The sequence below is a fragment of the Sebastes umbrosus genome, chromosome 17 (assembly GCF_015220745.1).
Source record: "Sebastes umbrosus isolate fSebUmb1 chromosome 17, fSebUmb1.pri, whole genome shotgun sequence".
Taxonomy (NCBI): Eukaryota; Metazoa; Chordata; class Actinopteri; order Perciformes; family Sebastidae; genus Sebastes; species Sebastes umbrosus.
The window spans coordinates 28182697-28194302 of record NC_051285.1 but is presented as its reverse complement, the minus strand read 5'-3'; the positions used below and the strand labels follow the sequence as shown (position 1 = coordinate 28194302).

General features: G+C 36.9%; 1 protein-coding gene across 28 annotated transcripts in view; it reads right to left on the bottom strand.

Annotated features, from left to right (window-relative positions):
• Positions 1–1577: 1577 nt before the first annotated feature.
• Positions 1578–11606, bottom strand: part of dlg2 (discs, large homolog 2 (Drosophila)) — a 162331-nt gene continuing 152302 nt past the window's right edge. For 22 of the 28 annotated variants that reach the window (XM_037749468.1, XM_037749458.1, XM_037749457.1 and 19 more), the window contains 7 exons: positions 11370–11420; positions 10942–11043; positions 9612–9635; positions 7258–7430; positions 6845–6954; positions 6133–6224; positions 1578–4952 (listed from right to left, as the gene is read on the bottom strand). In XM_037749468.1, the coding sequence (XP_037605396.1) occupies positions 4846–4952; positions 6133–6224; positions 6845–6954; positions 7258–7430; positions 9612–9635; positions 10942–11043; positions 11370–11420 (659 nt within the window). In that variant the 3' untranslated portion in view covers positions 1578–4845. The remainder of the gene's footprint in view (positions 4953–6132; positions 6225–6844; positions 6955–7257; positions 7431–9611; positions 9636–10941; positions 11044–11369; positions 11421–11606) is intronic. The other 6 variants (XM_037749456.1, XM_037749461.1, XM_037749460.1 and 3 more) reach the window with 1 other exon arrangement.

The window sequence follows — 11606 nt, the reverse complement described above, 5'->3', positions numbered from 1 at the left end:
ACGCCTGCACATGGTTCCAACACCATTATGTGCTTGGCCTCATCAACTACAACAATGAGTCAGCCTACAGGGAGGAAGTCCAGCACCTGGTGGCGTGGTGCGCTGACAACAACCTGGCCCTCAACACAGAAGACCAAGGAGCTCATTGTGGACTTTAAGACCAAAGGTGGCACACACACACTCAACATCCGTATCAATGAGTTTCTGGGTGTCCACGTCTCTGAGAAGCTCTCTTGGACCCCTAACACTTGGCCTCTGGTGAATTAGGCTCACCAGCGTGACCTCTCTTCTTCTTGAGGAGACTGAAGAAGGTCAAACTGTCTCCTCAGATTCTGTTGAACTTCTACCGCTGCATCATCGAGAGCATGCTCATCACCTGCATCACAGTGTGGTATGGTTAACTGCTTGGTCTCTGACATGGAAAGCACCTAAGAGGGTAGTGAAAACCTGCCCAACGCATCACCCGTTCTCCACTTCCTGCTCTCTGTGGAGAACGGGAAGTGGAGAACAGGACACCTCTCAGCCCAGCCACAGACTGTTTGCCCTCCTCCCCTCTGGGAGGCACTACAGGACTCTCCAACTGTCATCTTGCTGGACTCTGCACCTCGGTGACAGCTATGTTCATCCTGCTCATACTGTATATATCTGCATTCATACCCCTTACTGTTTATTCCACACTCTATATATTATAGGCCTATATTTTATTCTGCACTTCACCGCTTTTTGCACTTCTGGTCAGATGCTGAACTGCATTCTCAGTACCTGTTCTCTATAAATGTACTAAATGATAGGAATGTACTGTGATGAAACACATCCATGCTGGTGTTAATATTAACATTTCTCACCAAATTTATAAAAAAAAATCTGAATTTCATGGGATGATAATGGCTGCCATCTACTTTTTGGGTTTGAATAAAAGGATGTAAGGTACAGTAGAGAACCAGTGGGACATTTATGCCCTCTTGTGGAGTGATGATGACACAGCATCTGCATGGTTTTAAGTTTTGTTTAGTCTGATTCTAAAAATGATCAAATACTCACAATTTGAAAATGAATAAATAAATATATATAACTGTCATCCAAATTTATATACTGTCAGTTGAGGAAAGCAAAACATGAAATCAATATTTACCCTAACCCTCCTTTCTATGGCTGAATTTACAGGGGATGAAACAACCCTTTTTGTCAGGACGTCAAATTCTAAGTATTGATAGCATCTGTTCAAATAGATGTTTGGCAATGGAAATTGGTGAAATGAAAAATAATACATACATGTTTTTTATTTCTATACTTTAATAAGTTGCTCACCTTAGTGCACCATCACTGAAGGACGCACCTTCATGGGCAACGTCCTTCCAAAAGTGCAGCCCCTGAATGTGGACATAATGTCAATGCATATCTACTTGGATAGAGAACATTGACCTGCTGGAAATATAGCTGAAAGACTTACCTTTAGTTGAATACATATTTTATGGTGTCAATAATGTTAATAGGAAAAGCATAATTGTGAATTTGGGTTTACTACTGAACTGACTGAAAAGGGAATATGCTATAAACGTATTGACTTGGACACCACCTCTTCCAACAGTGTTTTTATTTGAGTTTAAAATAGACACAAGTCTGATTGGATGATTCAAATCTGCAGTTTGATCATGTTTTAAAACACAGTGAGTACCCCAATGCTTCAGTTGCATTGGAGGCACATCCACAGGAAACAGAAGACTGTTGCAACATGCATAGGTCAGACATCCTTTACATTTCCACACAAAGATCCCCAACTGACCTGTTGATGTGTTACAATGTTCACAATGACTTTGGAAGTATTAGGTTCAGCATTAGAACCAGGCCAGTATATATGAAGTTATATTTTCTTTTACATGTCATCATATTAATAACACGTTCGAAAAACAAGGATCAAAATATTGATCCATTTTAAAATGTTTTTCTTGTTGCCGCAGAAATGCTCATTTTTAAGATAAAATTACAAAATAGAAAATATCTCTCCGTCCTTAAACTTTATCATGCGTCAACACCCTCAGCACAACGACACCTCAGATCTGATTTAGCCTCCTTTCACTGAAATTTAGATGTGAAGGAGGATTAAATAAAACGTTCTATTCTCTCAAAGGAAGTACATTTATAAGCTCTCATCTCTGATATATACTGTACAGTAAACCGACTCTGTTAAGGCAAGTGGTGACCAATATGTTATGGGAAACTTGCAAAAGAATGATGGCAGATATCTGCAAACATAATGCAAAAAAATAAAAAGAAACTAGTGTTGATTGTCACATAGCAGTGCGGAAAATATTTGTTATTCCATATAACCACAAATCTCAACTAATTCATGGCAAAGGGATGAGAAATATGATCCCATCTGTACATGAAAACATCATTTTCATCTTCAAAGTATGTGATTTAAGTGCTCGTCAGTCTACTACAGGTTCAGTATGTGGTCCGTACAAACAGGTCAGGGGTCAGTCTTCTGACTGCACTGTGCCATCTTTCACAATAACTAGTTGAATTAGATTTGCTTTAAAAATTGTATTCATTGCTGTTATCATACGGTGCCTATTTTCATTACTTAAAAACAATGAATAAATGCACTTTTGATTTTTGATTAGAAACATACCTGTATTCAATGGAACTAATATATTTACTTGATAACAGGTTGGGTCAAACATGCCGTCTAAATCAAATAATATACAGTATGTTACTCGCAAATTGTTGTCATGGGAATCTAACGACCAAATGGCGTTGCACTTTAACAGAACAGGAAGGTTATCATCACACTGGTAGATGCATTAGTCATTCCAAGTGCTTACTATACTACTATATGGGCCTTCAAACAAGGAGAGCCACCGGTGAGTAAACTAGTGGATATCGTACTGGGTCTGGACATCAGGGCTCATCCACTTCTAAAGCTTTATTCAGGCTTTCTATCACTCTCTGTAGCTGATTCAGGATAGTCCATGTTGTCCCATCAGGTGTTCTGCTGAACACTTGAAGGTGTTTTTAAACCAGATCTGGCTGGGGAGTGAGATAAAAGGGTTGTCCAGCTAAGAAAACACCTCATAAGTAAGATTGCAATTGTCTCACGGCAACTTAAAGAAAGTCATCCATGATCGTAGCTATTAATGCAGCTTTCATGTTTGAACCAGAGGCAGGAGGTGTGGTCGCTATTAGGTTGACTGATTGGACACCTGAGGGTCAATATTCTCAGCTGAGGACACAAATGACTAAATCTGTGGGACATTTTCATACCTAACAATTAAAGGACAGGCTGACAATTTTTCCACGTCTGTCTTAAAAGAGTAGTCAGATGCCCACATGGACATTGAAACAGGTTTTGCTTGCTGCATTCGATCATACTGGACATGAAGAGATCCCTTCCTAATAAGAGATGGGGGACAAAATCCACAGTAAAATGTATTCAAAAGTTTATCTGAAACTAATTTTGAGTTAGACAAATCAATTGGGTATCCAAAGTCTTTTTAATACAAAATTCCCACGTTGTGTTACAATCCCTTCCACTGCAGGTCAACAGTGAAACACTTTCTGGGGGAAACACCAACATATTGTATAGAAATTGGATATGAACCGGAGAGCAGGGTCAGACATGTGCGTCGGGTCTTCTCCCAAGCTATGAATCCAATCATTATTATCAAACCTTTCTCATTAAGACTCAGCCTGAGAAGAACAAGCTATCTGAATCAGTGTCCTCTTCAAAGTACAGTTGAAAAAACTCACCTTTCTTTAAGTCTTTCAAATCCTTATAATAACAATATCAATATCTGATACTTAACTGCATTTTGTGAAAGGTATGCTTCTGTCTTCTCTGTTTTCAGAAAGTATTGGTCCTTTATTTGTATTCCTATTCTTCACTGTCCTTGTTATTAGTTTCAAAAGACAAAAAAATGTGTTTCAGTATTAAATTTAATCACTAATCGACCCTTTTTCAACTCCAAATTTACAAAATACTGGGAATATGAAATGTCTCTTTCACAATAATATTCCCATCCATCCTAACATACGGTAGTCACAACATCATTCAAATAAAACATGCTCTGTAAATTACCTTTTAAAGTTATATTTTTCAATAATAAATAACTCTGTGCTTTTTGTGCCTCCCTAGCAATTTAAGTAGCAAAATATAGTGTTACATCTCCGTTGCCAATAGCAGCTTTCTCCCTTTAATCATTGTCAGTGCAACAGCTGGATGAGTAATGCCTGCTTTTAAATAAAAAAACAAAAGTCTTACAGTGAATACAACATTTTCCTCACACGTGTCATGTCAGAGAAATAAATACAGTAATTGGAGGAAGAAGTAACAATGTAAACAAACACAAATCAAAGCTGCGTTCAGGGGATGCATAGATGCAAAATCAGATAAAACATTGATGTGATTCTTCGTTAGTTGTTGCAGAGTGAAGGGAGGGTGAGGGTGTCACAGTTGGAATACCTATACTTTCCTTCCTATGTTAGCAAAGCAAAGACATCTGCGCTGAATACGCCACCTCCTGTTCCCTGTTTGAAATTCCACACATACCCCATATTTATTTAATTTATCACATTTCTTTTTCTTTTCTTTTTGTTCAAATACACAAACGGTTCATGTGTCAAGACCTAAAAATTCCCTAACACTTTGTGGAATACATTCAGGAACATTCATGTTGAGTGAAAAAATGAAGCAATAACCAAACAAAAGTGAAAAAAAACAAAACGTGAAAACATATACACAATAATTATTTATGAAGACTATTCATCATCGCCATACAGTTATCATATGTTACAACTTATTACTAGTTTCTAGCAGTCCAGACTCCCTTCCAGGGTGATGAGTTATTATAGTTTCTCCTTTGAGGGGATCCAGATATAGGGTCCTGAATGTTCTTCTATGACCTGTTTGCAGTGGTTATAAATGTCTTCTAAGGTGTCTCCTTGAACCAGGGCTGCAAAGCAAAGGGGAACTCTTTATGTATAGAACATTTAAATCATTACAGTCACACATGCACCTCGTCACTCACGAACCCTCACAGCTGTCAAATGTTTAAAACAATCATAAATAATATTGATTTTTGTGCGTTGTTCTTGCATAGATTTAATTATATCTTTTCACTTTACTTGAAGCAAACAATGACCACTTGGAGTAATCTTTAATCACATTATGATACATTATAACTGTGATTATAACGTCTGTTTTATTCTATTTTATTTTATTAAAATGTTATTATTTTAATATAATCTGCTTATTTTGTGTAGTTTGCATAGACGTTGTAGTACATCATTTTTATTTATTTATTTTTATTGTTATTTTTGTTTCCTTTTATTTTATTTATCTTGTTATTGGTTGTTTTGGTGTGCATTAGTCTCTAAATACATTTTTAACATGCTACATTTTTGTCAATCATCTGTACAGCACTTTAAATTGCATTTGACTTGTTTGAAAGGTGCTATATAAATAAAGTTTGATTGATTGATCATAACAGTGATTATAAGTATGATAATACACTATGTTCCCTGCAAAAACAAAATGTCAGTGAGTGACCAGCAATTACAAAATATAATAATAATGATACCTGACCTTATAAGTCATTATAAAAATGCTTTATAATGATTAATGTTAGAAATCATTATGGATATTAATGAGTGCCTAGAACTTTAATAATACAGTGCTATAAGCAGATTATAACGCATTAATGCATCATAGACATTGGCATTATATAAATCTTTATATTGGACCATTTTAATAAAAGTTAAAGTTAAGAAATGCAGACGTGTTTCTGCTCTGCTGTAATCTGTTTAGAATCACTTTAAAGTTTAAATCCTCTCATGTACTTTTCTATTGATTATCTACACCAACGTTGTTCCCTTTATAATTACAGAAGTTAGCTTAAACATTAACTGATACGACCGGTCTGCCAGTCTGGATGGAGCTCAGAGAGAATCTCTACTATAATACAGATATTTTTGGCATCTGCATGTGAGCACAACTTCATCGCTCCTTCTGTTCTGTGTGAAGTTGGAAGGAGAGCCTTTAAATCCGCACCCAGCCGGCCTCGTGTGCTCTTAGTGTTGAACAGTGAAGCTGAATATTCTTTTATATTTGTGCTTTTATCATCGATGTCATACCTGTGAAGAATTCACCAAACTCCTGCTCCAGCTTCATCGCCCTGTCAAACGTCTTCCTGGCTTGTTCCTCTGTCAGTCTCTTATTCATGTCCCTGTACGGGGGACAAATGACACAAAATGTCCCACAACGCATGATGCTGTCTCGGATTTTTATTTTAACTTGTGACGACTGTCATCGCCTTTGTGTTTCAATGCATGATTAGTAACACCTGGGCCAGCCAGGTCCTGTTTAGGGATGCACCGATTTGACTTTTTCAGTCCTGATACCGATAGCGATACCTGGGCTTTGGGTATCGTCAGATACACACATTAAGTCCCCATATTTAGCATTTATAAGCAGTATACAGGCACTTAATGAATGATTTATTACATGCTATATTGCATTGTAAGCACATATAAATGACATTTATTAATTTCATCAATTATAACTTCTCCTAAAAAAGACATTTTATATTATTAAAACCGTGTTATACTATATTGTCATTCAGTATCTGTTTATACAGCAGCCCCCACGACACTTATATCCGCTTACAACTACATTACAGTGTGTTATATATTACATGTTTATTTATAAATGATAAATAGGGGGACTTAAAATAAAGTCCTTCAGTAATATAAAACAAAATGTACAGTAAACATGCCGGTGAAAGGCTGAAGTATCGTCAAAGGGAAACATTTGTGTGGTTTAATAGAAGACAAAATGAATACTCACATTAATGAATCAATAGACTTAGGTTTTATGAAGATGGCGACGGGATAGAGTTGTGCTACTTGTAGTCGTTTGATGGCATTTCCAGACACATCCAGAATGCAGTGTTTACCCTGAAACAGAGGTGAGATGTACCACTTCAAACCACACAGACTCTCAGCTTCTAAAGTCAAAGCTGCTCTATGCAAGAGTTGTATTTGTTTTCATACAGTATAAATCTGAACTATAAGAAGAAAGATCTATGATGCTGTTTGCATCAAATAAACAATATTAGATCTTTCCTTTAGTATGGATCACAGAGCAGCCAGGTTGATTAGCTGTACGGTATACTGGCCTCACACTGCAAAAACAGAACTTCACATTTATATTTCTGCATCCGTGTGGTGCAGCTAAGACACAGCTTTAAAGAGCCTCACCCTTTCAGCCACATATTTCACAGACTGGACACTCGTTCCGTACAGGTTGTCGTTGTACTGTCCCGCCTCGATGAACTTGTGCTCTTGGATGTCCTTCTCCATCTGCTCTCTGGACATCACAAAGTGGTAGTCTCGCCCGTCCACCTCGTAGTCCCTCTTCGGCCGAGTGGTATCTTTGGTGCAAGGAGGACAATGAGCTGTTTAGTAACTATATCAGACCAGTAGACACTTCACTGAAGATCTCAGTCAAGTCTATGAAACAAATAGAAATGCTCTTAAAGTGGCAATCCTTAAGATGTCAGTCTTGGTTGATTTAGAAGTTCAATTTGAGTGAAAACAATAGAATTGTACTCAGAGTTTAGCAGTCTGGAGTCTTTTTTTGTTTGATACATGAGCATAGAAATAGAATTGAAAAATTATATTTCTATTGGTGCCTTCAAACGTGGTCGTGTTCACCGTGTTTCATGAGAAGAGTCCATATGAACGCCCTCCTCTTGTGATATTCACAACCTTGTAAGTGGAAAGTTTCTCAAAGTTGTGACCTGTTTGTTGACGTTGTCAGAAATGGCGGAGGCCATGGCAGTTATATAGTTTTTCTTTGTAATTTTATATGGAAAATGTTGATATTCCCATAATGCTTTTGTATTTACTGCATCATGTTACCCACTTGCTATCTTGCTAAATTGTTAGTCTCTGTGGCGCCGACAGTAACACTAACATTGTTGTTGCTTAGCAGCGGAGTTCTCACGACTTAACTAATTGAACGCCGAGCATATGGTGTACACGACTTCCCGTGTTGTAAACACAAGTTCACGAGTTTCATTTAAAGGCACCACATGGACGTGAGATTCAACTTTTCAGAATGTGTGCATAGTTACATTTTTTGGTCTGTATACGATGGAGAAAATTTTAATTAATTTTCCTAATACTGCAAATATAGAAATGTTGTAATACTTTCTTCAGTGGGCCATAGGCTCAATCACCATTGTGTTACTCCCTTCAGTGATATATAGTGACTAAACAGACACTTATTTATATGAAAATCTTCAAGATTGCCACTTTACATGTGCTATACACAAATATGAACACAGTATACAAGCAGTGGTCTAAATGCAGGGGAGACTGTCTTCTGTATCTACGCCCCAAGGACCTGAGAGAGGCCCCACACACACAACACTTTTAAACACCTTATTCTTTTACTCTAGTCTATGACTTAGTTCCTATAGTGTATTTGTATATTTTGCACTGATTCTTTGCATAACTGCACTAACACCTGTTGACTATTATCCCTGTACATTGCACATATTCTCTTCACTGTGCATGGCTCTCTTGCTCTAAAATACAGTGCATATTTGTTTTTTTCATATATTATCTTTTTAATATTTTTATAGTGCAGTACTTTCCTGTATTTTTAAATCCTTAATATATTAATTGTTTATTGTATACACCAAACACTGAGGCAATTTCCTTGTATGTGAATAATCTACTTGGCAATAAACCCTGATTCTGAATGCAATATGCATATTTATATTCTGCACTTGTATCTGTTCTGTGATTATATTGTTACCTTATGCAAAGCACATTGTGTTGCCCTGTGTATGAAATGTGCTATAAAGCTCAAATTGACTGGGCATTATTGTCAAAATAATTGGGACACCTTGTTGTAATTAACACAAACAAATGAGACCACGATGGAGCCTCTTTCTCACACTGCTGATATTGTCGGTGCCAATGTTTCTTCAAATTATGTTCCTGCTGTCATCACAAATAGAGTGACATTTATTAAGGACGGCTCTGTGCCGTAACAAATCCTACCGATCCCGACCTCGTGGTTGTTTATGGCTGAATCCTCTAAAGAACTGCGACACACGTTCACCTTTAAAGATATCCACTCACATGTTTAAGAGCTTGTCGTGAAATTTGCACAAGTGAGCAAAAACGGTACATTAAATTACACGTTTACTTTGTTACTTCATTAATTAGATAATACACAGAGGGCAGGTGGGGTGGATTCTCCACTTGTGTGCGACAGACGGATTATTCTTAGAGCTTTGGCAAATAAGGAATTCCTTATTGTACATTGTTAACATACAATGTGCAAAGAAACGTCTTGAGCAAATTTCACTGGATATCTTTAAAGAGAAGAGGATAGCTATTACTCTACTAAGGTAGCAAGTGTACTATTATCTGATTCAAACATATATATATAGAACCAGTGTCCCAATTTCAAACTGATTCTACACAAACAGTAATTCCAAAAGGAGTAGAAGTATTTATGGGGACACGTTACTCCACATTACTGGCTTTCTAAACAAAGGGATGAACGAATCAACTGAGCTCATCCACTCACTCACCTTGATGCCCTGAACTGTTAGCAGCTTTATGTGGTTTGAAAGGTACATTGAAATAAAAGAAATGAGTAAATCAAAACATGCAAAAAGAAAAAACATTACATGCAGAGAGGAGTGAGGTGTTCTCGTTAGGATGAGTCAAAATGGGGTTACATGTATATGAACTGTGGTCAGACACACGTAAAAAACACAAATCAGAGAGTCCTTCCATTTAAATCACTCCGGCAGCATACTAGAGTGAGGATAAACATATTTCCTTTATTGCATCCCCACTGTAATCTCCATGGTAATATATTTCAGTTTACTTAAAATGGATTCATATTCCTTATCTTCTTAACTTTCAAAGAAGACCAGATATATGCATATAAGCCTTATGGTTGAGGAGCTATGCCTGATTCATTATGGGTAGTTATTTTAGGCATTTCTTTCCCGAGGGAAAGGGCTAGGGTTCAACAGGCTAAATCTAGTAACTACAGTACACAATCCAGTAACTACTTAACCTTATCTATCCCCCAAGTATGCACTGATGTTGGCAGAACTGGTTTCAGGTACTATGCACCTTTGTAATGGAATGAACTGCAAACTGCCCTCAAACTAGAGTCATGATTTTAAAGCTTTATTATCTGACGTTGTTATGATTCTTGTAACTGTTTTTAATTCCTGTTTATTGGGTAGTTGTGTTGTTTCTGTTTTGCTGATTGTGTTCCTGTGAACATTTCTTGTTCTCATGTTGATGTGAGACATGGTCTCTCATGACGATTGGGAAGAGGCATTATCAGCCCTTACCACCAGTTTACAGCCGTGAAACTAGAGGCCTACAGTAGATCTCTGAACACATTTGTAGTTTACATCTGTTTCACTCTTTGGATGAATGGCTTTAGGAGTTGCAAAAGAAGTTTTTTTCTTTTTCAATTTGATTTGATTTTAATGTGGCATGAAAACCAGTCCATTCAGTTATAAAACAAAAAGTGAAATAAGTGTTATTTAACATATGTTTTTCCTTTAATTATAACACAGTACATGCATAATTAAAAAGGAAATACATTACACTTTATTCTATGTTTGATTTGTTTTTATATATATCTTCCTTAGACCAAAAGCCAGCAGTGAGTTAAAGTAGAGAAGTACATTAGAGAACTGTGGTGGGATGACTGACTCCTCATGTGATCATGGTCATGACTGATTCAGTAGCAGGGTAACACATCAATAAACACAGACAAGGATTTCACTGATTCTTCTCACTGTCAGCACATCATGCTACATGTTACAACTATTATTATCTAACAGCATGAATACAACATAAATTCCTGCTCTATTTCCATCAACTACTTACGTGGCACACAAGACCCAAACTTGTCTGGGAATTCTGATATCAGATCATCGTTGATTCTGTCCTTCATCGGTCCGAGGATGATGACGGGTCTGGCATAATTAACTAAAAGGGAAAAAAAAGATTTCTTTAAAAGACAACACAGATGTTTTGTTATGCATGAAAGATGTACGATTTGTATGGAGGTGTATTTATTTCATGTGTTTATAACATAAATATGAGTAACAAGTTCTAACTCACACAGGCTCCGCCCTCTACTGGACTTTATGGGTAATACTCTCCTTCTCATATCTGATATAAAGTTAGTTATTATAAATTACTATCTATTATGTTTAAATTGACGATAGTACAGTATCCAGTGAGTGAAGCGTATTAATACACAGTGGCTCACATGTGGAGGATTAGCATTGATGACACATTTAAATACTTACTTTCTTGCCGTAGCACAGGTTCATATGAGAGAATCACATCCTCTTGACTCCCTGGTGGGGTACATAGTGAAAAAATGTTATTTGGACAAATACTCATTACTGACATAGGCAACATTTTTGGCTATATTTGGCCATAAGACAACTATAGCAACATATGTCAGTTATTTTGGGTGTATCTTACTGATGACCTACTTCTCTGGCCCTGGTGATGCACACTTCTCATGCTGAATAAATGAA